The sequence below is a fragment of the Excalfactoria chinensis genome, chromosome 1, assembly GCF_039878825.1.
Source record: "Excalfactoria chinensis isolate bCotChi1 chromosome 1, bCotChi1.hap2, whole genome shotgun sequence".
Classification (NCBI taxonomy): domain Eukaryota; kingdom Metazoa; phylum Chordata; class Aves; order Galliformes; family Phasianidae; genus Excalfactoria; species Excalfactoria chinensis.
In genome coordinates this window covers 114,104,300-114,132,272 of record NC_092825.1, presented here as the reverse complement: position 1 = coordinate 114,132,272, position 27,973 = coordinate 114,104,300, and the positions used below count along the sequence as shown (strand labels likewise).

Here is a 27,973-nt window from a genome sequence, read left to right as displayed (position 1 = left end):
CACCATGTGCATCCTAACCCTAACCTTAACCCATGCATTGTAACCTGTAGCCTTCTTTGGATCCACAACCTCCTCAGAGACCCTGCAAAATGGCTGCTGTGCTCTGCTCCATCACTGCACAGAGAGACCAAGCGAGCAGCTCCTCTCTGGCTTTCAGAAGAGGGTAGAAGGACAGTGTAGGGGGTATGAGTGGTTAGTGGTGTGGTGGATGCCAAGGGTTGTGCCTGAGAGTATACTGGCAATATTACAGTACCAGACTTATTCTGGTAGCTAATGTTTATAAGTTGTTTGGTAGTGTATGTGCTCGAAATTGTAGCATCCTCATGCTGCCCCACACAGGAAGTGGCAGATTCATCTGGGGCTGTTATGTCAACACTGAGCAGTAAGAAATGGCCTTGGGCTTGATGGCTGTGCCCTTCCTGGCACCTGTGAGGTGACAGAGCCCACGGACAGCAAGGCAAGGAGGTGGATTGGATGGGCAGGCCCTGCAGGCAGGAGTCAGGGTTTGATTTCGGAGCACATGGCAGCATGGTTTCCTGAACATAGGTCAGCCACACTGGCAAACTGTCTGACCCCTTTCCAGAAGTTATCAGGAAAGGGACAAGCTGAGCCATGAGCTTAGTTCCCTGAACCCATTACACTCTTACGGGAGGAATGTGTGTGCAGATGAGATGCCATCTGCATATGCCTCTTGAAAGTCCTTGGGGAGCTTTCATTACCATACCAGTCACATCAGGGAACCAAATACCTTGGCAGTCTGTATGTGTGTTTATCTCCTGTGTGCTTGGTAGGTCTGCTAAAATGCAAATCACTGCCTCATCCCGGCAGAAAGGCCTTTCCTCTGGAGAGAGACCATGTGACTTCAGATGTGCAGATGATAACTTCAGCCCATCCCTTTCTCTGCCTGAGATACAGGAGGCACGGTGACAAAACAGATTTCCAATAGCATGCAAGCAGCACAGCTGGAGGGCTGCAGCCAAGAACTTCTGCATCATGATGAATATGGCATTTACCCTTGACTGCTTCTGAGGAGTGAGGCTCAGGAAATTTCCTCTCGGGAGGCTGTCTCGGTAGGTGGAGAGTAAGTGCTTTGTGAGCTCCAGAGCCCCAGGGAGGACTGGAGTGCTGTTTCTGCAGAGCTGTACCCCTCATTATGCAGTTCTGATTCCAAAAAGGGACTGCTTCTACTTCGAAAGGAAGCTTCTCAAGGTAACTCTTGTGGGGAAAAAAAAGCAGGTAATTTCTTCAAATCAGATACATATCAATTTTTATTTATTTATTTATTTATTTATTTATTTCCTTAGCTTGCTTTTAAAGAGCAACTTGCCTGTATCCTAGGTCTGCAAAGTGAACAAGAGAGGGGTCAATGCTTTTGCCCCGAGAAAAATCAGTGCACTTCAAGCTGTCAAGTTTGACCTGGACTGGATCAGTTATCCAGAGCTTCTGAATACAGGTGAGATCAAATAGCTTTGAGACTCCTGTATCTCTTGTACTTTTTGCTTTAGGAAAAAGACTTTATGTGCTGATAATCTTGGGTCTTTGTTCTGATGCTTAACTTAACCTTCATTAAAACCAATATAAATTTCATCTGAAGCATGAATTTCATTTGTAAATTGGCTCAAATTTCAATACATTTGTTCTCGAGTTTTACGTCTTAGTCAATATTCCCCCTCATGTAAGGAGAAGGAATGCCATGGGATGTCATTAAGCTTCTGCTCATTATCTGCAGGACAATGTATAATTCAATTTCCCTTTTTCTCTGTGATAAGAAACTGCAACTGTTGTTGATTTTTACGGTCCTGTTGGGTCTTCTTACTAGAACTAATTTGGCCACAGGATTTTGAGTTTTCTACTCGCTTCCTAATGGCTTCTCCTTTTGAGGCACTGAGAGTTTCTGCTAAGTGATATGATAGCATCCTTGTATTTCAGAGTGATCTGCACCCTAGTTGCGGGCTTGTATTTTCCACCTTCCTTTATTACACTACTCTCCTTACAGTTTTTCTGTGCAAAAACTGAGGCTGTTTGCTCTGTTTATTTTCTACACAAACAGTGCAGATACTTTTGTAAATGTATGCCTTATTGACTGCAGATTACACGAACAAACTCTCACACATCATTTTCCTATAGATTCTCTTTGGATTTACATGCAATTCCTGAACTGGGTGTTTGAACAATCTGCATGATTGCGCCTCTTCAAATCTTCTGTTTCCTTACTTTTGCAGCATATTTTTGAGCTCAGGAATATTAGACTACCTTAATAAGCTGGAATGACTTCATTCTGTTCTCTTTCACCGTGACTTTGCTGGTTTCCCAGTGTTACTGTATCCATTCGGTACTGATTCCTGGCCCAAGCATTGATATCTATCAGCAGCCACTGCCAGAAATGATTCCAGCAGTTCTGTATAGGGCTTAGCTTTGCATCTCTGAGCAGGGCAAAGATTTTTGTCTGCTTTGTATTTGAAACAAATTTATTAAAGCAGAAAGGCTTTCTAATTTTTTCTTTCACTTAATAGAAATATCGGTTTGTCCCGTGGATGAAAAATAACACAGACTTAAGCACGTACTGCTTTGTCTATATTTGATCTTCTTGTGTCACCCCTTGGCAGACCAAATTCAGTGCTGATTTAGCGAATTATTGCTCTGATAGTCCACAGCCAAGTTCTCTTTCACTGAATTGGTTGTCTGTGGCAGCTTCATCCTACTTTTTGCAGAGTGAGTCTTTTAGCTAATGAAATCTCTAAATCATCTCTAGATCCTTACCCTTGACAACCCCAGCTCTGTCAATAAGACAGTTCTGTAGAGCTGTCCCTCTACAGACACCAACCTGGAGGTTATAATTTAATGCACGAGGTTCTCTTTTCTGTGGTCTTTTGCTCCTTCATTTCCTCAGCACTACATAGAAGAGGATCCATCATAATCCAACATTTCATGATTCTCGCTACTCTGCAGTCCCTGTTTCCAAAGGAAAACAGTTCTGAATGAAGCTTGAGAGTTGCAGAAAGCAGCAAGAAGACATCATAGTAAGGCCTCTGGCACTGGAAGCATCCATCTACCCATCTAATTTTATAGAGAAAACTGGCCCTATCTTGCTACATCTCCAGCCACGTGTACATTCTGACACATTTTATGGGCATAGACGGTAACTGTATGTTAGGAAGTATGGTTGAAAAAGGGACAGAGTGGAGACAAGATGCACCTTGCTGGAGAAAGCTACTGAAGCAACTTGCAGAAGAAATAGCATATCTATGGAAATTTCATCCAAACTAAAATAAAAGGAGAACTTCTTTGATCTTTGATAAACAAAGATAAGAAACAGGTGGAACCGAGAAGTTAAAGCTTAGCAGCTGTCATTCATGTAGCTTGTGTATCCACAAGTTTAGTCTTTATGTGACTGATAAACTAAAAGGCTTAGTTGAGTTTGGGCAGCACCAATTACATTCAAATCAAATGCTGCTGGTTCATCATCCCTGTAAATCAGGCTCTTGACAGTGCAGGTTCTGAAACCCAAACTTCTGATTGCTTGCTGCAGTTCAGCTTTCAGTGACTTCTCATCCAGCAGGATGTGCCACTTCTGTTTAGCCTAGTGCATGTCTGTTGGTGTGGCTGGGGCAATGTTTTATTTTGCCCCCGTGGAAGGGCTACACTTTCTGTGCCTGCCTACCACGATATTGCCTTTTTGCTGAACTGAGGGAAATGTAGCAGATTTCTTGGACTTGTATCTGAACTATTGCCCAATTGTTAGTGAACATGACAGACTCTCCCTTAAAGGTAAATCAGTGGTGCAATATCTGGAGCGCTAGCAGGGCACTATGTCCCAAATTCTTATCCGGCTACATTATATCCAGGAAGCTTTTTTCCATACCTTGAGAAAAGGCCAACTTTGCACTTCATCTGTAAACACTTGGGGATCTTTTGTAATGGCAAATGATTGTTTACCAGGAACTTCACATTGCATTGCATTGCAAATGTAGAATTCACAGAAAGCACTTTAATGCTTCAGCTTCTTGTTTTTCAAGCCTTCTTACCTGTGGGAGGCCTTCATGGTCATTGCTTGGTATTCGGCTGTGAGTTTGCCCGGAAAGTCAGGGTTTGGCAGGGAGCACAGCTGGCTTGAACTGATGCACCTTGGGGAAAGGGTGCAGCTCAGTTGGGAGCTAAGAAGAGCGCTTGCTTGTAGGAGATGCTGGCTATTTTCATAGTGGGTTGTTCCCTTTTTTTTCTGGCCTTTTGGTTAGACCAGAACAGCAGAAAGTGAATTCACTGGGTCTGGGTGGAAGTTGTGCTTGCCCAAGTCTCCAGTTGATGTGATTGCATTGGGGCCTGGAGATGTGGGTTGTGAGAAGCTATTGAGAAACAAGGTAGTAGTTAGATTGTTTGCTGTGCCCACTGTAGAATACAGGCGTTTGGGATTGATGATGATGATTCCCCTGGATTAGCTCACTGATGGCTAGGAATGGCATTTTTAAGGGTTTTATTGATATTGTGTAAGATTTCCTTCAAGATTTGAGTATATTTAAGGTTTCATTTACTGCTGTTAGCATAAAATTCTATTCTAGCCTCTCTCTTTTTATTTCTTTGCTCAAAATGGTGCTATAAATTGAAGAACTTAGAGGTAGGAGAAGGGTGCAGACATCCTCCAGGTGCCCTAAGCTTGGAGCAGCCCATTGTTTGCCATGGAGTGTGCGGAGCCCTGAGAAGCACTGATGGTTCCGTTTGGGGCTCTCGTTGCCTGGTTGCTGGAGACATGTTGCCCTGCCTGTTAATGTAGGTGGTCATGCTGGAAGAAGGCTTAGACTGTAAGTGTTTTGTACTTGATCTTAGTCTTCAGATCTCTAACTGGCTGGTTGGAGATGAGCTAGTGAAGACTCGTGATTTTTCTTAAACAGGGCTTGTGGGGAGATGGTATTCAGAATGATAACAGTTATCTGTTGAGCTTTTAGCAGTATCAGTGCTGTATTTGATGCTATTAAAACCATTATTCGGCTGAAAGTTACTGTAACAGGACTTTTTTTTGGATTTCAGTTTCACTTCAGAGGGAAGAAAAGCGTAACCCATCGTAAACAGGATAGCCGTTCAAGTCCTTCTTTACTGAAATAAATACTGACTTGGATGATGATAGACCTAGCTCAAGTGTAGGATACCCATGTGTTGTGGGATGCTGAAAATTGGGTATAAATGTAATATCATTAATTAATAAATACATGCAAACTGGAAACAGTCTCACAACAATAAAGGCATTCTGACTATTGAAGCAGAAAACGGAGCAGTTATACATTTATGTTTTCCTGTCTCTTATCCTCCTTTTGCTAATTAAGAAAAAGCAAAAGCAGTTAAGCATTCATTTTGTGCTGATGGATTTCTTCTTTGTTTTAAAGCCCAGTTAAAAAAAGGATGATTATCAGTGAAACAAAAAGAACAAGCACAATAACTGGGATGAGTTAGAATTCCGACAGAGAAACATATACCTCAGGAGACAGAGTGATCACTGTGATCACATAAAAAATCTTTAGCATCTGAGTTGATTTGGTTGCCTAGAAATTAACCTATTTTGTATTTCAGGGGAATGTTATTCTCTTGAACTTGTTGATTTGGAAGCATATGGCATTAATGTCTGATCCCATCTAGTGAGGGGAGATGAGTAAGTGCCAGGAGATAAACCCAGAAAGCCACACTACAAAATGCCCTGTATGTTTTGTTTTGTTTTTTTTAATCAAACCAATGTTTTTAGTTAGAATCTTTCTGTAAAAATGCAACACAAGATATGGTGCTTTATTGGAGTAAAGTCTGATTATGAAACACTTTGCTATGGCGCTGTTTGTCCTTGTGCAGTTGGCGGAGGTTATCATTTTGTTGTGTATCAGTCGGTGGTGGGGATTTCTGGACATCTGGCATCTGCAAGGATCTGTCTGTAAACAAAGAGATAATCAGCACTGGGGCATTGCAAGGTGGTAAATGGGATGGGAGGGCACCTTTTCAGTCAAGAAGGGTGTCAAGGGTGCTGGTTATTTTTGGAGGGGAGTACAAAGTAAGTATGGTTTACTTGGTATGGTTTTTGCAGGATGTGCTTTGCAGTCCTTATGGATGGCTGTAGGTACTTTATATTCTGTATTGCCAAGCTCATGTATTTTCCTCTCCTTCTCATAGTGGTGGTGTGAGGAGCACAGGAGCCTTCCTTGTGACTGAAGGAAGAGCACAGCAGATGCGTATAACGCCAACAGCTGAGAGAGACATGCTTCCTACCCACAGTGATTAAAACCTGAAATGGAGTGCACCGTTAGCACCATGGGGTGCAGTGCTTCTGCAGATTACAATAAACGCAAATATAATGAAGCAGGTGAGTGCTGCCATCATCTCCATGTCTGAGGTTGTTCTCTCCATAGCACTGTAAGAGGACTAGAAGATATTATTTCCCACCAGTCCTGTAGTCAAACACGTGTTGAGATAAAATTACTTCACAATTATTACCTTTATTTAAAGGAATGCGTAACTTTCAGATGCCAATTGAGGTCAGGGGGCAACTGCAGAGCACCTCTAGCATCTTACACATAGGGCTGGACAGAATTCACACAGGACAGAAGTTAAATTTCAGATGTGCTCATGTGTGCTCTCACTGGCAAAGCATATAGGATAAAAGACTGAGGGGACCTTTTGTGGCCTTTTATAACATGATGTTCACAAGAAGACTGCCCCAGTTTCCCTGCTGCTGGGTGATCCTGATATTGAATTGGATGCAATAAAATAGAACTAATTTAACTCTTTTACTCTACAACTCTGACTTTCCAAATTGATCTTCTGCCATACAAGGTGTGTGGCCTGAAATTCTCCCTGCAAACCTTTGAGACTGTTGATGGGAAATCCTCACAGTACTTGCATAAAGGTTCAGTTAAAAACTTGATTAATTGGCCCCCTGCTTTTCAACATAGCACACTCCAGTTTTGAGCACATGAGGGCTTTGCACAGAATCATGGAATCATAGTATGGCTTAGGTTGGAAGGGACTCTAAGGATCTCAAGCTCCAACCCCCCTGCCACAGGCAGGGCCACCAACTTTATTGCATTTAATACTAGACCAGGCTGCCTGGGGCCCATCCAACCTGGCCTTGAACACCTCCAGGGATGAGGCATCCACAGCCTCTCTGGGCAGCCTGTGCCAGCACCTCACCACTCTCTCTATGAAGAACTTCTCCCTGACATCCGATCTAAACCTTTCTTCTTTGAGCTTAAAGACATTTCCCCTTGTCCTATCACTGTTTACCCTTTTAAGAGTTGATTCCCCTCCTGTTTATAATCCCCCTTTTAAATACTGGAAGGCTGCAATGAGGTCACCCCACAGCCTTTCTCTTCTCCAGGCAGAACAAGCCCAGTTCCCTCAGCCTGTCTTCATAGAGGAGGTGCTCCAGCCCTCTTATCATCTTCATGGCCCTCCTCTGGACTCTTTCCAACAGCTTCATATCTTTCCTGCATTGAAGCCCCCAGACCCGGACACAGTACGCTAGATGGGGCCTCAGGAGGGCAGAATAGTAGGGGACGATCAGCTCCCTGTCCCTGCTGGCCAGCCCTCTTCTGATGGAGCCCGGGATACCATTTGCTTTCCAAGCTGCAAGAGCACACTGCTGGCTCATGTTCAAGAGACAAGAGGGCTCCAGGGTTGGCTCTGAAACTCTTGATCTGACCTTTTGTGTTAAAGGTGTGATGTTAAAACAATGTTTGCATGTCTTCTGGGAGCTATGGTAGTCTGAAGAGGTTATTATGCTAAACATCCCTGGTTGATAAGGAAGGTACAGAGGTCCTTCGTCTCTGGTTTTGCATGCCATGCATGTATGTGTATAATTTTGTGTGCTTGCTTCCTAAGGTCTTGCCCTCTCCAGCTGCTGGATGGCAGTCTTTCTGTTCTTCAGCAGTAGTGAAATTATGCATGACTGTCATTATATCTGCAGTCTGAAGCTGTACATCCCTCTAATGCATTAATAATGTGACTTTAACAGGTACTTGCTGATGGAGACACCTTCCACAAATGATTTTATTTTACAGATACATTGTAGCCTAGTGTGAAAATCATGTTCTGGTTTAGTCCTGACAGTAACAGCACAGGAATAAGTACAATCAAAAATAAATAAAAAGATAAAAGAGAGGAAATATTCGGTTTGTTTTGCAGCATTAACCACAGTTGTCAATATATATCTGCCTTATGTGATACCTGTGGGACTGTGTCATGTTAAGTGCCCAGGGCCGGACCACTGAGCAACCCTGATGAGCTTTAATGGGGATTGTAATGGCTCTGATGCTAGAAATTAGTTTCTGTGCTGGTGGCTCTTCTCTGCCCCTTAGGAGCTCTTCTAACCAGAAAAGCTGATGATAGCCTTGCTGTCAGGTCTGGTGAGGGGAAGGGATTTAGATCCTAGAGGTTGTGTATGGAAGGGAGTGGGCTTCTAATCATGTAAGGGCCGTAACTTTTTCATTTAAGAGGGGTGAGATTTCTGCAGTCCTTACTGATTTTAGTTCACCTGGACTAGAGAACTTTAGCACTTTAATTGTACTATGTAGTTGTTAGTGGTAAAATAAAGAAACAACAAGCTATTATGGCATCTTAAAGTGCTTTTATATATCAAAAAGCTTCCATAACGGTATGCATATTATGAGAATTGTGCTTGTACAGGGGTCTTTCTTAATCTGACAGTTATGTAAGTAAGAAATCATTCCCATGCAGAAGGTGCCGCTCATCCTAGTCTCATAATCCCTGAGATCTGTGATCAGCTGAAATAACTGACGGCTGCAAACCGCTGTTTCTCCAGTGCAGAGCTTTTCCTTGCAGGAAAAAGCATCAGTGTGAACTGTTGGCTGTCATTTGTTGCTTTGCTTTGGTTTTAGCATCAGCTGTTCATTTTGGCAGCTGCAGCGAAATACCAGCATAGTGAGGATGTTAGTCTTGTTTTTACTTTCCTCTTTTTTAACTCTTCCACAAAGTTGCAGTGATTGTATTAAACCCTGCAGTTCTGGAGAGCATTCTGGTGTTTTGTTTTATTCCTCTGATTTATTTATTTTTTGTCCTGATTGTGTTTTTTGTTGGGCTTTTTTTGTGTGGTTCTTGGAGTGTCAGGAGCTCAGATCATTGTATTCCTTTGGGCCTTGTTGCCTCATTAACACTGCCCCGCAGCTCCTTTGACTAGTTCTCCCAAGGTCAGAAGCCTACAGGCCTTTTTGTGTGTTAGGCCGAGCTATTCGAAGCTGGGTATTCAGGGAAGCTCCTAGAAGTGAGGTGTTAGCCGAGGGCTGGAGACAGAGGTTTAACACTTCTGGCTCTGTCTACTTATTTACTGGCATCCTGTTGAGAGTATGAGGAAAGAGGGAAGGACAAGAAATAAGGAACCAGTCAAGAAAGAATTATGCGTGATCCGTTGCTTTCTCTTTTGACAGCCGTAAAAGCTTCTGCGTTAATCCAGAGATGGTACCGTTGTAAAAGAGCCCAGCTAGAGATCCGTCGCCGCTATTCCCTGACTATCTTTGAGTCAGTCGAATATGCTGATGAGCAAGAGCAAACACAGGTGTGTAATCTTCAGTTTTCCCTGTATAAGCAGTTCTGCTAAGCCTCTTACATGAAGTCATTGCACGGGTGATCTTCAAAGAGTCAGCAAGGCAAGCTACCTGCAATACAGAAACAGAGAGATACTGAAAGTATCTCAGCATATCAGCCCAGGATTCCCTGAGAGTCAGTACCAGGAATTAGGAACTTACAGGGCTTTGTGTTATGTTTAACATCAGTATAAAGCAAATTAGGTGAATTATAGCTGTTTCTTTTGACCATAAAGGAAGTCTAGACAAATAGTCTGCATTGTGGGCAAAATGAATGACGCCCAAAATGTCAGCAGCATGATGTAGCCTTGGAATTTTGTACGTGTTCATATGCTGTCAACCCGCTCGTTTAGAGGTAATGCTCTGGAAACATGCAATAGTAATAGCGTCTGAGCTTCCCCTAAATGGGAAGTTGGTGGTACCTGTCTAAGGAAAGAGAATGTTAATCCTTGCTGAATCCCCTAAACTGATCAGTACGTGTTTCTTTTTGTTCCTTATCCAGCTGTCCAACTTTTTCACGTTCATGCTGGAGCACTGTGTTCATCGTGGTGAAGGTAAGGAGAAAAGTCAAAGTAACACAGAGGTGGTTTGAAAACCTGCTTTGGGGAAAGTTAACTTGAAGTTGTGTCTTGAATTGAGCAGCACTTGGTTTTCTTTATCTACTACTTCTATTTTCATCTGTTAGCACTGAAGTTGCTCCAAATACTTTCATTTTTGTCTAAGTGTGGTTGTGCTGATGGTTTGCTGTTCTTTTTCCTTCTCGCTTTCTAATAAATGCCCTTCACCAGAAATACTAAAACCCCAAAAGATGCAGAAAGATTCTGTAAGATACAGATTAATAGAGAGACAGCCTGGGGCCTCCTCTGTATTGGATTTTTTGGACATGTTAAATGAGAAATTGCAGGTTGAACTTCTGCTGTGTGCTTTGCAGTTATGTTTGTCCAGCTGCTGGCTGTGTGCATCTCTTACTTCAGGCTCTTTCTTGCCTGCTCCTCTGAGTGACCTTTGCAGTTCCCGTGCCAGCCCCAGGGATTTAAGCAAAACTTGTGCCAGAAAGATTATTTAATGAACTGCTTCTGTTTCTGCTGTATCACAGTCTTAATGTAAGAGCCCCCGTGAGTGTAAACCTAACAAGCAGAGATGCTTCAAATTATCTTTGCTATTCCCAAGTATTTTCTAAAACCCACCATGATTTAATCTTTAATCTTTTTTTCTTTTTTCCTTTATTTTTAATCTGTGTTTAGGCACTTAAATTAAGGTGAAGGCATGTTGTTCGACAGCCTTCTTCAAGAGTTTAGTATATAATATTCTTAGCAGAGCACAGGTTGCCTATTCTTCACAGTACGCAATGATCAGAAGGCTACCTGAGGATTGTGTGATACCTGTCATCCCTGTTCATCTTGTCACTTTTCTCTTTTTAATAGGCTTGTTCCAAATGTCTTTTATTTGGAGGAGGAAAGCAGTCGCCATCTCATTAACACAGCGGTGCTTTTGATGTGGTTGTTTATGTTATATTCAGAAACCTTTATCATCCCCTTATCCTCTTTAAGATGTCAGTGCAGTTGGAGTTGTGGAGTTGCTCTGCTTGTAATTTAAATCCACTTTCCAAGGGTTTACAGGAAGTATGTCCAGTGTCTGAGCTCTCCTCAGGAGCCAGAGGTGCTTCCTGGGCTTTTGTGTTTGTGTAACAAGGAGCATGGCCACTGTTCTGCACAGAGCCTGGAGCCTTACGGGGGCTGCTAGCAGCCAGGGCTGGGCTTGATGACCTCAGACAAGGCCTGTAGCATCAGAGCACAGCACAGTGTGTCTCTGAGCTCCCTTTGATTGGTAAAGAGGTGCAGAGGGTGCTTCATCTGGTCTTAGGGTAGGTGTCTGAACTCAGTGTGCCTGAGGCTGCTGTCCCTGTCATTCAGGATGGACTGAAAGAGACAGGTCAGCTTTGGCTGGAAGATAACTAATGAGATGGGTGCTGAGTCCTTCAGAATGAGCCCTGTATGGAGCTTGCGGCCAGCTGGGCTGCTCACAGGCCAGCACACACTAATCCGAAGGCTGCATTGGGGCATCTATTACAGGAAGAAGTATTGCTTGCTCACAGATGAGATATCCTGTGCAGGAAGAACCCTTAAAATCTAGCTGAAAGACTGGCTGAGGAGGTGTAAGAGCACTCCCAGGCTTGTGATCATGACTAATTTTTGATTTCTCATCCTGAAGTGGAAAATGGGGTATACTTTGCAGAGTTATGCCTTTTGTGGACGGAGATTAGCTTTCCCAGCCTGGGCACCTGCCAGCAGGGAGCAGAGGCAGCGAGGAAGGCAGGTCTGCACTCAGAGGGGATGGGAAGGGTCACCTGCTGTGAGCAGGGGGGATGAAGCAGCATGGGCAGGTGTCTGCATGGCTGGGGACACTGGGAGGGCTGCTGGCTTTGGAGGAGAAAGCTGAGGAGAGCCTCTGGCCAGAGCCGGCAAGTGAATGGAAATCAGGGCAGTCTGAGGGAGCAGCAAATAGTGTTTCCATCAAGAGTATCATCCAAGCAGCTCTGCAACAGCAACCTCCAGAACACCGTCCTTTAGGGCTCAGGCTGTTAGAATAAGAGATGACAGAGACTGACTGCAAGGAGCAAACACTGAAATCAGTTTTCACTATGATGTATGCTGGGTATGCTAAGAAAATATTGGATTGAAGCAGTAAGCAATGCTCCTGCTTTCTCCATGTTCAGGAAAATCAGGAGAAGCTGTTTTTGTTTACTTTACGTCTTCCAGTGGTTTTATGGCAGCTGACGTTGTCTGCTTGTTGTATCACAAAGGAGCGCTTTGCAGTCTGCTGTGAAGGAACGCTTAGCTGCTGGCTTTTAAAATATTCAGTGAGCTGCTGGATTTTTATGTGCGCAGCCTAGAATTTTTATGTAAAAGATAAAAGCAACCAAAGCAACTCTTTAAAACCCATATTAACAGCGTAACTTGGAACTATAAACAGATGGTCACTGGATGGTCAGCGATGGCTGACCATCCATTGACCAGGCTCCTGAATCTCCTTGCTCTGTGGGAGGAGAAGAAAGTATATGGCAGGATGTATTCTCATTGCCTAACAAAGCAGATTGCTTCATGACTTCAGTATAAAGTGTTTTGCATCCTGACCACAGTTGCTGCCTGTTAGGGCAGTGCTTTTGCCAGTTTTATGTTTGTTCCTGTTTTTTGTTTAGCATTGTGGATCAGCGTGAGGAAACCTGAAGCCATTCTGCTGTGCAGGGCAGGATCTGGATCCTCCAACACTGCAATGAAGAGAGCATCCACTATGTTCTCCAGTTCTATTCGTGTTGCCACAGCTTTATAGGACTGATGGAGTGTCTATGTTCCTGTTTCTCTTCCCTCTCATTGCAGCTGCTCGCACTTCCACCAGCTCCCTCGTTTCTCCTGGTACAGACTCATATGTAATTGAATATGAAAAGATTAATGTTCCAGACTCCTATCGCGGACCGCGACTCTCATTTCCCCTTAATATTGCACAGGCTAAGGCTCTTCTTAATGCACTCAAGGATCGACAGGTACACTGCAACTACTTTATGTTTGCTTTTCTTGTTTTACATCTCTATCCACTTGTAGCTCCCCTGTCAGCTGAATCCAGTAAAGGACTGAGCTGATGCCCAGAGAGATATTTCCACTTTCCTTTCCATCTCATTGCTCTTTCCTGCAAATCCTCATTGATCACACAGGTACACAGCGAGCTGCTGTAGGGATCTAATCTGGCCAGGCGGTAACCTGACAAAACCCAGAGAACTTCTCTGTCCCTGGATTTGATTCACTGTGTAGCTGCAGGACTGCCAGTGGTAGGAGGGGCAGGGCTTGGTACGCATCTCTTCCTGAACAAAGATTGTAGTGAACGTTCAGTGGATACCCTCTGCAGTCGCCAGTCAGGCTGTCAGTAAGGATGCTGACAGGACCACAAAAAGTGCCCTAAGGTCCTTTTATTTTTTTTCCCCCCTCAATGTTTTAAGGAGGAATTGAGATGCAGGGATTAATCATCTTATTCCTACGTACAGGACCCTGGAGAGAGTGAATATAAAGCATGGCTAATGTGCTAGCATAGACTTCGTGAGCTCTGCATGGACACAGTTTTGTTTGAACTCATGGTCACTTGTGCTTAACAATATGCTATATGAAGGATAACAGTCACTCTTTGCTTTCAATTTACTGAATAATATTTTATTTTTCCCTTAATTTTCAGTGAAGGTTGATCTTACTAGTAGCACAATGTGAAGCGTGTGAGAAATGTACCCATTCAAGGCTTCACCTTGTTGCGGTTGGCATTTTAGTAAGGAAGTGATTATACATAATTGGACTCTTCTGTTTATTTCAAGAAAATTCCTCTTGACAAGTCAGTCTGTAGGCCATCCACCAGTGTTTGAATTAAATGTTGTAAAAAGCACAAACTGACCAAGCATTAGCAGGGACCAGAAGAGCGCTGTTACTGGAGCCAGCAGCTACATCCCCTCTGAAGAGAGTAATCTTTGGAGCTTAAATGTTTCATGCTTCTAATGTCTACGCAGTGAGCTGGAAGATAACTCTAAACAAGGCAACCTTTGTGGTAGTTTCCTTCTCTTTATGATTTGTGTAATTGCTGAAACACCATTTACAGCCTTTGGATGGGGGTTTTGTAGGCTTATTTTTTTATTTATTTGTCTATTTTTCATTTTGTTTAGATCCATTTTTTGTTTGTTTATTTGTTACGCTGTGTTCAAGAGATGAACTTATGCTGTGCTTCTGAGCATTCCATTGCCTGTTCTCTTACTGTTTTTGTACATGGGAAGAGTAGAAACAGAATGCTAGAAATAAAATGGGAAAATGTGAACAGCAAGTTTACCAAGGGCCTCTTTTCCATTCACTAGGAAGCAAATGCAGAGCTATTCCTAATTCCCAACACTAAACCATGCAGCCTATATCCATGTTTAGAGGTCTGTAGTACCAATAGTCTGATACAGCTTCATTCACAATAGGTGTGTAGTGCTAATAAAGCAGATTTCGAGCTTCTTCTAAAGCTCTTCTAAATCTTCCTGTCCTCCCTGTGGTTTTTCTCACAGCTGCTTCATGCCCGCTATGTGCTGCAGCTGTTACATGAGACCAGGAGGGTTCTCAAGGAGAAGCCAAATATCACCCATGTTTCAGTTTCCTACTTCAAGGAGATAACCATCTGTGGTAAGAACAGAACTGGGAATATAGCTGCATTGGGCCAAAGGTTGATATTCTAACTAGTTGGAGAGGGAGGTGGGAATTTCCCTTTTTTTGTTTTTTTTCCTGAAACAAATGTATAAATGGGAACAACAACAACAAAAAACACCACTTAACAAAAAATAAAAGGCTCCTGCGTCACACCAGGTATATTTAGGGAAGTCCCTGTCCTCCTCTTTTCTCTTGTTAAAAGGTTCTGAATGAGTCAGTATCGATTCAGCTAACACTGCAGCGCAGCTTAAATATTCCTGCAGTTCTATTTCTGAAATGCCACTCAGAGTACTGTGATCGCTGGCTGCGATTCTCACCACTGAGAAGATGACTTGAATCGTGAGAGTTTACTCAGTAATGATTTTAATGAAAGTGTAGTAGAAAAGGCAGATAAGGCCCTTTGTTGACAGCATGGCCATTGAGAGCAAACTGAAATGTATAATTAACCTTGTTTCTAAAGGGACCCAAAAGGATATATTGGTCTTCATACAACCAAAAATTCAGAGTGACGTGTCGTGTCACAAGGTGAAAAATTAAGAGCTCACTGCCATCTATTTTGTTTTCATAAATCATGAGTGGACGGATGTGGTATCCTGGCACGCCACGGGTAGCAATAGCTGCAGAACAGGAGAGGTGACATCAGTTCTGACAGCTGTGTCTGTGCTGCAGCGTAGGGGAGACAACTATGACACATGTAAAACAGCAGCTGATGGTTTTAAGATGTGGTTGTGCACCAACTTTGCGTACCAGGAAACGGCTTATTTAAATAATGTTTTTTTTAATCAACAATAATTCGTTAACCAACCAACCAAAACCTCTCTCTGAGTGCAGGAAACAGACTCATGTTTGCTTGCCATGCAGGGTGTGCTTACTAATCAAAACACCCCTCCTGTTGTTTGCCTATCTCATTTGAGCTGTGCAAGTAGCATCTGAAGTGTTCCCCTTCCTGTCATTGGAGCTAACAGCTTTTGGAACCAGATAGCTCCTCTGCAAAACATGGAAGACTCATTTTTAAAGCTGTCATTTTCCTTAAGATGAGGTGCCTCCCCCAGTTCAAACAAATAATGCCAATTAAAGACGCTTCTGAAATGTTTGTGGCCACACCTTTTTAAAATCTATCATCACCCAAAGGAATCCACAGAGCACCTTCAGCAGAGTTGTCATGAACAAAAAATTGCATGGAAGACACCATTAAGAATGTCTCCTTCAGTCTTTTCTTCACCACCAGCGGAGGAAGCTCACTACCATGCCATGGCTTGGGGGTGCTGGGTCACAAGTGTTGGGAGTGTGGCTCTGAGGGGATTGATTTGGTAAGGATCTGCCATGCTGTGCTGAGGTGCCCCTGCTAGTTAGTATTGTAATACTGTTAGTATTCAGATGTCTATTTCTGAAGTATTAATTTGTTACAGGCTGATAATGTGTTGGCCCATCTTACTTTTCCCTGCGTAACCTTTTACCCGGGTTGCAGATCTGATCTTCAGATCTAGCTTGGAGGACTGAAAGATTATTCAAGACAATTGTCTGCTCTTTTAAATACTTAATTGCTAGATTTTACTAAACGACTTCTTCATACGCCTTAAAATGAAGCTGATGTAACGCTAATGTGGGGCAAATTATTAAGGAAACTGCAAATAAATTAAAAAAAACACAAAGAAAACCCTCTTAGGACTAACTTACATAATTCTAGTCTTATAAAATTCAGTTTTCCCCTCTTCTGCAATTAAATATATGTGTATGTTTTTATGTCCTGTAGGAGACTTGCATGGAAATCTGGATGATCTTTTACTGGTATTCCACAAGGTAAGCAGGCAGTCTGTGGTGTAGCACTTTGGTTAAAAGAATATATATTGGCATCTAATAGTTCCTATCACTTAAAACTGTCTGTATGTGCTACGCACATGCATACAAACCATAGAACAACTTGGATGGTGTCTTTGTCATAGCTTTTCCTTCTCTTTATCCTCCTGCTCACTGCAGGAGAGGAGATCCAGGAAATATGCCTGCTTCCAAATGTAGATCTGGAGTATGAACCTCGGGAGGGTTCCTTTCCATGTCTTGAATGTTCGGCTTATGCTTTCTGTTCCTTGCTGACTAAGGTCCGAACTCTGGAATTAACAGTTCCTAAACAGACATTACACTATGGATAATTCTGGTCATCAAGACAGAAATGCAGAGGCATTCTTGGTCCCTTACATTGATAAGGTGTTTTTCATTATTATTTGTTCACAGAAAACAAACAAAAAAGGATGCTATCTGTTTAAAAACATTTGTAATCATGAGAACAACTATATAATCTGCACAAAATGGAAATACCTCGGGTAGCTTGTCCATATCCTTAATTGCCACTCACTTTTCAAGTTAAAAACCATAGATCTGTTTTAGTGACGTGGAAAAAAAATGAAGCTCCAGGTTTTCTTTTCCACAATTGTGTATTCAACTGAAGATGTGGGATTTTTCCTGCATTTAGTTTCCCCTTTAGCTTGAATCCCCAACTTTCATTTGGCAAATCTGAGTTTGTGTCTGATCCTTACATATTCATCTGTGCTGGATGGAGACAGACAAAAACTAAGCCAGGTATTTAAATGATGTCATTTCTGTCTGCTTCCAAGGTTGTCACACCTAATATCTGATACTGGCTGTCTGGAAGCTTGGTGGTTTTGTCCAGCAACATACCTGAAGCCTGCTGAAACATAATCAGCCCCCTTCAGGCCTCTGCTTTTCTTATTAACCAAGTACACGTAGTCGGTCCTTGGCCTGTAGTCTTTTAGCTGTTATTTTAATTTGGCAACCTTCCCTTTTGGAATTGCATATTGAAACAGAATCAGACTATCATTCACATTAGCTTCATAAACCAGAACTGGGAGGTAAAAAAGAGCTATCCTGGAGGTAACTGTTCTGTTCATTCTAAGTTTGTTGAAGCACTTGAATTTTAAGGCTTGTATTGCTAAGCTAGATTGGTAAATGGCTGCTAAGGATAGAAATAACCTGAAGATGTAGAGAATGTAAGCAGAAAACAACCGTTAGTTAATCACCAGTCCAGCAGATACAGTAGTGATACCCAACAGCAACTTGCTAATCTTAGAAAGCCTTGTTTACCTCTTCAACTTGTCAGAGGTTGCACCATAAGCAGTGCTGGGGCAGCAGCCATATTTGTGAAGGAGGATGCATTGCAGTGCTGCCTGACCTTCTAAGAGTGGCCTCTGTAGTCACAACATGATTTTGAAGATACTCTCTTGGTTATTCTTGTCCATGCCAATTGTGAAAACAGAGGTTTCCTTTTCCTGGCAAGTCAAAAAAGAAGAATATTTCCAATACTCATGTCTGGAAATGATGCAGCTACATGTAGTCACTGCTATGCCTTTTGTAGGCTGGTGGCGCCTACTGACATGTTGATAAGTAGCATTACGGCACATACTATCAGTTCACAGTAGTAGCTTTAGGTAAGGCGCTATTCACAACAAAGCATTGCTCTGCATCTCCAGGAAGATAACATCAAGTAAAAAATGTGTGTATGTGCAGTTTTCCCAGTTTGCAGGCTTTCTGGTATGTCATAAACACCTTGGGCACAGTGCAACTGTGAGTAGTAGTGCTTTCAGGATTAAAGCAACTGAGAAAAGGCTTCTTCAGTGCCTTGTTTCAAAGCTTGGACTGTGGTACTTCCTAGGAGATTTAGAAGCAGAGACTGCAAACAGTGCAAATATCCGAAATCTGGTTTCTTACTGGGTAAGGAAACTTAGGGGCCTTCATATTTGTATCAGAAGGTAATTGTTCATGTCATACATTCAAAATGAATGAGTCCTTTCTATTTGCAAGTGCGTGACTTCCTGGCACACTTGCATTAACAGAAAATAATATTTTATTACAATGATAATGTTCTTACTTGTCCCTTTCAATTTAATTTAATAGGTATAGGAAAGGATTAGAGGCAGTATCATAAGAACAATTAGAGGTCATCTGTTTCCTGATGGCTCTGTATTATGCGAGATGTATCTATTTATTCATTTGTTTATTGCAGGGTTTCCAGCGAGGTGATCTCATTTGAAATGATATTTCCTTTATTACAGTAGCATTGCAGTCTCTGAACATCCTTGTTTTTGTTTCCGTCTGCAGAATGGTCTGCCTTCAGAAACCAACCCTTATGTCTTTAATGGCGATTTTGTTGACAGAGGAAAAAATTCTATGGAAATACTTATAATCCTATTTGTGTTTCTTCTTCTCTACCCGAATGATTTTCACTTGAACAGAGGAAACCATGAAGACTACGTCTTAAACATGAAGTAGGTGTAAAGGGATGAGAGGGAATGGCATATCCAGCCCTTCACTGTGCCACCATCTGATCTCTAAACCAGAAGTGGTGTTTTTACTGGGTATTCTGGTGAAGCTTTGCATCTTTAAGGTGCTCAAGCAAAGAACATCCTTGTTATGTACAGACACTCAAATAGACATTTCTAATCATAATCCATTGAATTCAGTGGGTTCACTGAGACTTCCATAGCACAAAACCTGAGGAAAGGGGGTGAATGGAAGGATTGTATTTTAGTTAAATGATGAAAATTAGTGTGTTATGGAAATGCCCACCCCCCCCTGCAGCACGGGTGCCTTGGTGTTAAAAGAATGAGGTGTTAGACTCCTTGTCCCTTGTGGAGGCAAAGAGATATGATAGATGGTGCTGTCTGTGGAAGCATTATCCAACATTAGTCTGGCTCCTTGAAAATTCTCTCTGGTATCTAAAAGGTAAGCTGTTCAGCTGCTTTGTTTTTAAGTGGGAAATAAGGCTGCTTAAAAGTTATTGGTCTGGACTGTTCTCAATCGCAAGAAATTGGTTTCACTCAATTCTTGAGACAAAATAGAAGAAAGTACCTTTACGCTGAACTGGGACAGAAAGGAGAAAAAGAGAGATGGAGAATTCCTGGCAAAAAAAAATGTATAGTAGGGGCATATTGACACCCAGTTGATGATGTTGTCCTGTTTTCAGATATGGCTTCTCTAAAGAAGTTTTGAAGAAGTATAAGGTAAGATTCTTACCATTTTCCCTATGTTTTCTGTTAGTATTGCACACGTGAAACCTATCTGAAGAAGGAAGTTCCAACCAGTTTAGGCGTAGTACAGAATGACTTTAGTGGTGTTGTTACAGTTATTTTGGATTTTCAGTGGAATAATTGACAAAATAATCATTAACTGTTAACCTTTTGTGCTCAGTGATCCACGGGATGAAATAAATAACACTGGTGAGGCCACTCAGGAGCACAAGAGGTAAAAGTGAAAGGAAAATGAAATGCTGCAGGGACAGTTGAGTGGCTCTTAGTATGAAATTCAGATCCTATTGGTTGGTGTTGCAGTGCAGGGTCTCCCTTGGGTGGAGCTGTTCATACAGGTGTTTGCAGACACCACAACAAAATGTAGAGCTTAAAAGCAACAGAATCTTCCTCCCGTAGCATCTAATCTAAGGGTACGTTTTGCAGGACCATGGCAAGATAATTCTGTATCATCTGCAAGACATTTTCAGCTGGCTTCCCCTTGCCACTTTAGTTAATAACAAAGTGCTTATTGTGCATGGAGGAATTTCAGACACCACGGATTTGGATTCCCTGAATTTAATTGAGAGAAATAAGGTAAGTGAGCATATCATATGACCGTACTTTTATTTTCTTTAAATAACATGGCAGTAAGAATGCTAAAATCAAGTTGATTGCATGAAGAAAGAAAATGGCTACTTTCTAAAGCAAGCAAGGAAAGAAGGGTCTTGTCTTTTTAATCACTGTTTAGATAGGGAGGTTTCAGTCGGTGTTGAGAGAAATTGTTTGGCTGCTGTAAAACGATGTGGGGTCTTCTGACTTTAAAATAGTTGGACACACATCAGATACCTCCATCCTGCAGTGATGATGACACATGAGGCAGAAAGTATGCAAAGTTCTTCATTCAAAGGCATTTCTAAACACTTCAGAAACCATCGTAGCTGCATCTTCTTAGCGCCGCCTTTTGCCCCGGGGCTGTGTGGTTACCATCTGCTCTGTGTAGGAAGCTTCGCACCCTGCAGTGCTCCTATGGCAGCACATGTGGGAGAGCCCTTCCAGCAGGAGCAGACCTTGAAAACTGGCTTTGAGGAAACAGGAACGACTGCATTTCCTGAATTTAGAAGATGGAGTCATGTGGATTTTATTCCGAAATGATGAACAAATACAGCTTTTCAAATCTGGAAGATTTGTACAGCTAAATGAAGATGAATGTTAGTAAGCTGGGTGCTTAAATTCCTTATGATTAATGTAGACCCAGGTTGGAGATCTGGGCTTTTCCACTGATCAGATATAGGTCTCCAGTGCTCCAAGGGAGCACTCCCAAAGTCTCAGGGGATTTTCATTGGCCTCTGGCTGCCTATGGAGAAAGTTGTCCTCAGATCTCTTCCACTGATCTCCATTAGGCTGGTTCACAGGCATGCAGAGCATCCCAGATGGCCCAAGATACTGGTACTCAGCGATTCATAGATTCATAGAACCATGGCATATCCCAAGTCAGAAGGAACCCATAAGGATCATCGTGTCCAACCCCTGGCTCCATACAGTTGCTCTGTGTTCCTTGTGCCTGACAGATGCAAAGCACAATGTCAGCAGGTGCCAAACACCTGCAGCTTCCACCAAACCTGAGAGTTCAGGGCATTTATGAGGGTTAAAGACTGGGTAGGGGAGAAGCGAATAGATCATCTTTATTTTTTGGTAACTCTTCTAGTGTTCTGTGTTTATTTTTTAAGCTGAAAACATTGATGAGGCTACCAAAGGCAGACAAAAAGAACCAAGGGAAAATACAAGGCAACTCACCGGGCTTCCCCGAGCTTTTCCGATCGAGTTCACATCCAGAGATCTCCGAGAAGGAACGGAAACAAGTAGGTGAAACCAGGGGCAGCCTGATGCCAAGACCCAGTCATAACAGTGGCAGGGGCTGCATTCAGGGGGCATGTCTGAGTCTGGGAGGTGTGTCTCTGAATTGGAAACCCATTGCTCTGAGCAGTCTAGTAGCCAGCTAGTTGTTATTTAGATGGGTTTTGTAGACCTGGTAATAAAAGCTTGTGATTTTATGCCTCGAAAATACAATTTACTCGGTGGTTTCTGTTCTCAGCTGTTAGGAAGAAACTCTGTATGAGATGTGTTTGCATGCCCCCGTGTGGTAGGTCTGTTAGTACATAAATAGTTGTCAGTTAAAATAGGTCAGACTTGGCAATCCATCGTGATAGTATGCATCATATTTTGGCCATGGTTTTCACAGCTGGATGCTGATAGTCTCCAAAAAGCCCCATTCCAGAGACCTACAGGCCGATTATTCAGAGCAGGAAATTTTTGTCCTCTGGCTGTTAGTTTCCTCTTGAATATCAGAGGCAATGTGGAGTGCTTGTCATGCTGTAATTTAATAAACTGTGACAATTCAGAAAGCTTAATTTGCATAGTAATTTAGAAGCTCAAAATTGAGCTGTGTATGTTTGTTTTTCTGAACTTCAGACATCTGCTGTACGGAGCAGACAGCTTCGTTTTGCCTCTAGAGGAGCAAATCTCTGTAAATGTGATTTCCCAAGATACGCATCTGACCTAGAAACTAACATAATGGGCAGGAACAGCCCCCTTAATCTGACACTCTCCAGCAAGTGGGAAATAGAATGTGTCTCCATAAACCCTTTCCAGGGAGATTTGAACAGAAACATTTTGCCCGGTGTTTGCTACAGACTGGAATGAATACATTTAAACCTTGAGAATGCATCCTCATGTCTCTGACTCTGCTAAAATGTCGACATGTAAAATCTTGTTTTGAAACACCAGCTAACCAAAGACACTACAGCTGAGGGCAGCTCTTACCATGTTTAGAACAGGTATTGCCCAAGCTTAGTTTAGGTAAAAGCACTGACATGGGTGACAGGTAAGTCTATGCTGGGAAATAGAAATGCCTCTCGCATATGTGGGTGGCTTTTGCTCTCTTTGCCCATGTACCATTCCTGATGGATCTACCAGTCTGGAAACTTCATCTGTGAAAGGAGATATGCATCTCTGAGATGATAAGGCGTCTGAAAAGGTTTACACGTACTCTAAATACACTTTGTAATTTAAGAAGAATAAAAGTTTCAGCCCAAAGGAGTGCACAGCTGAAAGAAAGGAAGAAAACCTTGTTCTTTTGGGTCTTTTCTGGGTTTTTTTGTACGGCCGCTAGTTCAGGCATCCGTACCCTGTCAGTCCTCACCACCTACTATCAGTCCCTGTTGAGTTTGCTCTTTCCAGGTCCTGGACATTCTCTGGAGTGATCCAAATAAACAACATGGCTGTACTCTGAACCAGCGTCGAGGAGGAGGTTGTTACTTTGGCCCTGATACCACTGACCAGCTGCTTAAAAGGTATAATCTGAAGATGCTAATCAGGTCTCATGAATTTAAGTTGGATGGCTACGACCTCACTCATGATGGGAAGGTAAGGGGCTGCCATGGAAAGCACGTGAATCTCACATGCACACCCACAGTAGACTTGTCAGCGGAGTTAATTAAGAATACGAATGACCTCTTCAAAATGGGTTTGGGGGAACCATGCACTAAATTAATGGATGTTAGAACAGATCATGGAGTTCTGACAGACACAAAAGTCTTCTGGAACTTTTGGGAGCGGGGACTATATATACATATATATAGATGAGTTCTGACTGTAAAAGTACAAGCAGTTTGGTGAATGGCATCAGAAATGTTTTCTAGTTTTACACACAGACACTTCATTTTGTAACCTGCAGGTTTTTCCAAGATCATTTTTTAGCAATCAGTCTCAATAGTATTACTCTAGCCAATCCAAATTCTCTTTTTGCTACGAGCAGGTTATCACTATATTTTCTGCTTCTAACTATTATGAAGAGGGGAGCAACCGGGGAGCATACATCCGAATGAATCCTGATCTGGTTCCTCATTTTATACAGTACCAAGTCTGCACGTGCACAGACAAGCGGAAAAACTGGGAAAGGTAAAGATGCGTTGTGTGTATGGTGAGCACCTGCCACAGGTCTGTAGCTTCACTGTAATTGGATAGAGTCACAGAATATCCTGAGCTGGAAGGACCCACAAGGATCATGGAGTCCAACCCCTGGCTCCACACAGCACCACCCAAACCAACCCCTATGTCTGAGAGCACTGTCCAGACGCTCCTTGAACTCCAGCACTGGGGGCCGTGCCCACAGCCCTGTGCATCCCGTTCCATGCCCACCACCCTGTGGTGCAGCCCCTTTCCCTGCCCCCACCCTCATGCAGCCCTACACTATTCCTTCAGCATGTTCACAGTAATGTTCGTATCAACCTCATAATCTATATTCCCTTTTGTTTCTGTTTTTCTGTTTAAAAACCAACACTTGAAAATGCATTTTAAGTACCCCCAGGTTTTGTGAGAAATTTCCAAAGGCAATTAGAAGTGGTAAATGCCAAGAATGGACTATTGTCAGGGACTCTAAAGAGCCTGCGCCTGTCCGTCAGGTCTGCTTTAAGGCTGCAGTGTTAATCTGGAGAAATCCTGTTATGAGTGAAATCCAAAAAGTTTATCATTGCAGCCTTGCCATGCCTAGTGCTGTGGCCAGATTTACTGGAGCAAAGCAGCTTAGAATTACCTGCATACACTTGATTATCTCTTAAGTTCAGATTATTCTTCTGGGGCTTTGTTTTGTTTTTCCTCCATGTTGTTGTTTAGGATGACCCTGACAACACTGCCTGTTAAAGAACAGAGGAATTTGATAATGAACATTGAAAAGCACGGACTGCTGGAGGATGGATATCCTTTAATGATCTGCTTTGATTTCTTTTTTGTTCTAGGGTAAAAACAATTGAACAGTCTGCTTTACAAGTCTTAAAAGAGAGGATGTTTGTTCACAAGCGTCAACTCATGGACACCTTTGCAAAGTATGACAGCAGCAGCACAGGTAACATCATCTGTCTGTCCACTCACCGCCACGGGGTGCACGGCTTCTGCATGTGCATGGTGGCAGAAGGGTCCTGCCTGCTTTCATGTAAGGCTGGAGGGAGGCAGAGCCTGGTCCATTGTGTGTTCTCTCTGATCAGGGCAGGATGTTTGCTAGTGGACACTTAAGCCCTCCGAGTTGTTTTTTGGAGCTTAAGCAGGAGGAACAACAGAACTGAAACACATGAGAAAACAAACAGTGTTTGCTGCCAGGCAAAGATTGAGCTGGCAAATACAGCTCCAGAAGCTCACCACCTTCACTTAGGGGCATCTTCAGATGGCAGCTGGGGAGCTGGAGCCTCAGAGAGAGAACCAGCCTTCTGAGCCTGGGAGTTAGTTCACTGAAGCTGAGCAGCTCGTCCACTGGAAGGGTCAGGCTCACCCCATCAGCTGAAGAAAGCTCAGTGATCAATTGATACCTTTTGTGTGGGAAGTGGTCGTTGTTGACTTGTAACAAAAATACAATACCTAGCAAAAATACTTCTCCTGATGGCTTCTCACCTGACCAGTTTGTCAACTGTGCCCCTAGGGTGGTGGTTCTGTTTCTCTGGCTGCTGTGCTACTGAAGAAGATATCTGGCTTGTTGGCTTTTCAGCCACATATGTCTGTCTGTATTGCTGCAACTCAGCTCATATCTGAAGTACTTACTCTTCATAGCATAATGTTTTCCTCTAAGGTATTAAAGCATGCTGATAGTCGTAACAGAATCACAGAATTGTTCCAGTGGGAAGGGGCTTCTGGAAACCCCTAGTCTGACCTCGCTGTTTTTAGTGCTGTGCTTAGGAAAAAAAACATTTCTGTTTTGTGAGTGTTGTAAAACAATGTCAGAAGGCGTGCTGGGGTTGTGCTGATCTGTGCTGTGTCACACACTGCTTATAACCACGAACTGACCCCTCCTGGCAGGCAAGATTTCTATCAGCGACTGGGCAACAGTGATGGAGTCTGTCCTACAGCTCCAACTGCCCTGGAGGACGCTGAAGTCTCGGTTAGTGAAGACGTATCCAGACGGACAAGTTGACTACATGTCATGTTTTTACTATATGGACACAGCTCGTCCTATGCATCAGGTAAGAAGGAAAACGCATCCTTTTAGATCTTGGAGAAACAGCTTTTGGTGCAACATGAGGCACAAGGCAGTGGTTTGGCCAATCCAGTAGAGATCTGCACTGAACTAGTTACCTCGCTTCCTTTTATAGTCACTGGAGGGAAATAAGCACTTCTGAGGGCACAAATCATCATTCTCTGCTAAGGTAGAGTCTTAAAATAGGCTGGATGAATCACATGCTAGAACTGCTTTGTACTTTCCATTGACTCTCAAGGGCATTTTGGTAAGGTAGCTGAGGAGCTATGCGACAAATCCTACCGTGCGCACTCTTTTGAGATGAGCTTTTTCAGATGTGCTCAGAGCTGTTTCTGGCACCTGTAAGATGAAGTCACAGTTGGAGATAAGCTTTTAGATGTCTCATGATAGATGAGGTCTCTTCTACAGAGTCCAGTTGTTACTGCATGACTGCACAGTGCTTTGGTACTCAGCTCTCGACACCATTACACAGCAGGACCCATTCATATACCGACAATGGAAGTTTCACGTGTGACGCTTTCCCCAGGTTATCAGTTTTTCCACAAGTAATTACTGGAGGCGTGAGGCGTGAAGGGCTCCTTCACCACCTCCACCCCGCCATATGTGATGGGTTTTGGCTGATTTGGGGCAAGACGTAAAGCACCGTTCCTTTGAACTCATGCATAAGGAATTTTTTCCAGCGTTTGTCAAGTTAAACTGGTAAAATAGATTTGGATAGTGCACGTTGTGCCAGTTAAGCCAACCCAAACCCAAGGTCTAAACGGCTTCCCATATATGATTTCAAAACCAGGTTCAGCCAACTTTGGTGGAAACGCTGTGCAAATACAGAAGAGATCTGAAGGTGATCTTTAACATTGTGGATGAAGATCAGTCAGGTAAGGCTCAGTAACTCACCGTAGTGGCCCTAGGAAGCCTACACTAGCTATTTTCCCCACTGTTTCCTCCTTTTAAGGCTTCTATGTTAGAGAGGAACCAGAGGTGATGTCACTTTTCTGAATTAGTGGAGGCTAATTTAAGCAGTCATGCTGTACCCATATAAGGGTAACCTGAGAAAGTCTTCACACAGTTTCCAGTACCGATGTCACTTTGGTGGCTTTCACCCTTCTGCACTAGAACTGTACTTCAGTTGTGAAATAAATAACAAAAAACCCCCACCGAAGCCCTGGTGGTGTGTGGATGTAGGAAGGGGAAAGGCACTGGGAAAAGCAACTTGTCTTCATTCCTCCTGTAGGTCTGATTTCTCCTGATGAGTTCCGCAAGATGTGGAAAATCTTCAGTTCTTACCTGGGAGTTCATTCACACGACGAAGCCATTGACAGGTTAGCCCAGAGCATCGACTACAACAAAGATGGTTACATTGACTTCAATGAATTTTTGGGGGCCTTTCATGTGGTTCACAAACTAGAGAACAAGGCAGCCTAGGGAAAGGGCAGAACTTCTTGGGGGTGTCACAGGAGCCTGGAAAAGCACTTCCCAGACTGACAAACAATAAATGGTAAGCATTGTGGTCACTACGTAAGCCTGTGTTTAATCCCTTTGGGGTGATGCATACCTGCTAGTGAGGAGACCAGACGGGATGACCTCTGCCACATACAGTATTGCTGTGTCACTGCCATGTCAGTATCTTATCCTCAGCCCTGGTGTCATCTTCTCCACCACCCTACTCTGTGAATGCTACCAAGGTAGCACCTGCAGTGCCATGGGAAGAGACACTGTTAGGTTTCCCCTGGCAGCCCTTAGAGAGAGCTAAGAAATAGCACCGCTGATCACAGGGAACATACCAGTCTCTCCTTAGGGATATACAGGAAAAACAGGCCTTCTGTGAACCATCCAGTCCAGGTGAGGAAAATGGGGAAGAACCATCTCCTTAAAACAAGCAGTTCTGCATATTTAATCTTACTCTTTGCATGATGCAATTAAAGCGTTCCACATTACTGGTTTTCCTCTTTGAAGTTTACAGGCCCAACTTAAAAGAAAGGTGTCTATACCTGCCGTAGATTCATACTTAGCACTGGTTAATTCTGCTGCAGTTGCTAGGCTTGGGGGCTGATGAGCAGTCCTAACTTGTCACCTTAGTTGGGGCTAAATCCAAAGCATGTTCACATGCCATACAATAAATAGATCACAAAATAAAGCTTGAGCTTTCTGCTGTGT

The 27,973-nt window shown here is 43.0% G+C and overlaps 1 protein-coding gene across 2 annotated transcripts; it reads left to right on the top strand.

Annotated features, from left to right (window-relative positions):
* The first annotated feature begins 828 nt into the window (after positions 1-828).
* On the top strand, positions 829-27,973 carry PPEF1 (protein phosphatase with EF-hand domain 1). 2 transcript variants are annotated; one of them, XM_072329508.1, is made up of 18 exons: positions 829-1,209; positions 1,339-1,453; positions 6,145-6,334; positions 9,414-9,541; positions 10,072-10,123; positions 12,947-13,110; positions 14,644-14,758; positions 16,536-16,582; positions 18,893-19,059; positions 19,758-19,794; positions 20,245-20,394; positions 21,528-21,659; positions 23,038-23,223; positions 23,615-23,757; positions 24,594-24,700; positions 25,642-25,805; positions 26,610-26,694; positions 27,051-27,973. In XM_072329508.1, the coding sequence occupies exons 3-18, from the start codon at positions 6,262-6,264 to the stop codon at positions 27,239-27,241; spliced, it is 1,941 nt and encodes a 646-aa protein (XP_072185609.1). In that variant the 5' UTR covers positions 829-1,209; positions 1,339-1,453; positions 6,145-6,261; the 3' UTR covers positions 27,242-27,973. The 2 variants fall into 2 exon arrangements, with proteins under 2 accessions (XP_072185609.1, XP_072185617.1); XM_072329516.1 differs by having other exon boundaries at positions 891-1,209; positions 1,305-1,453.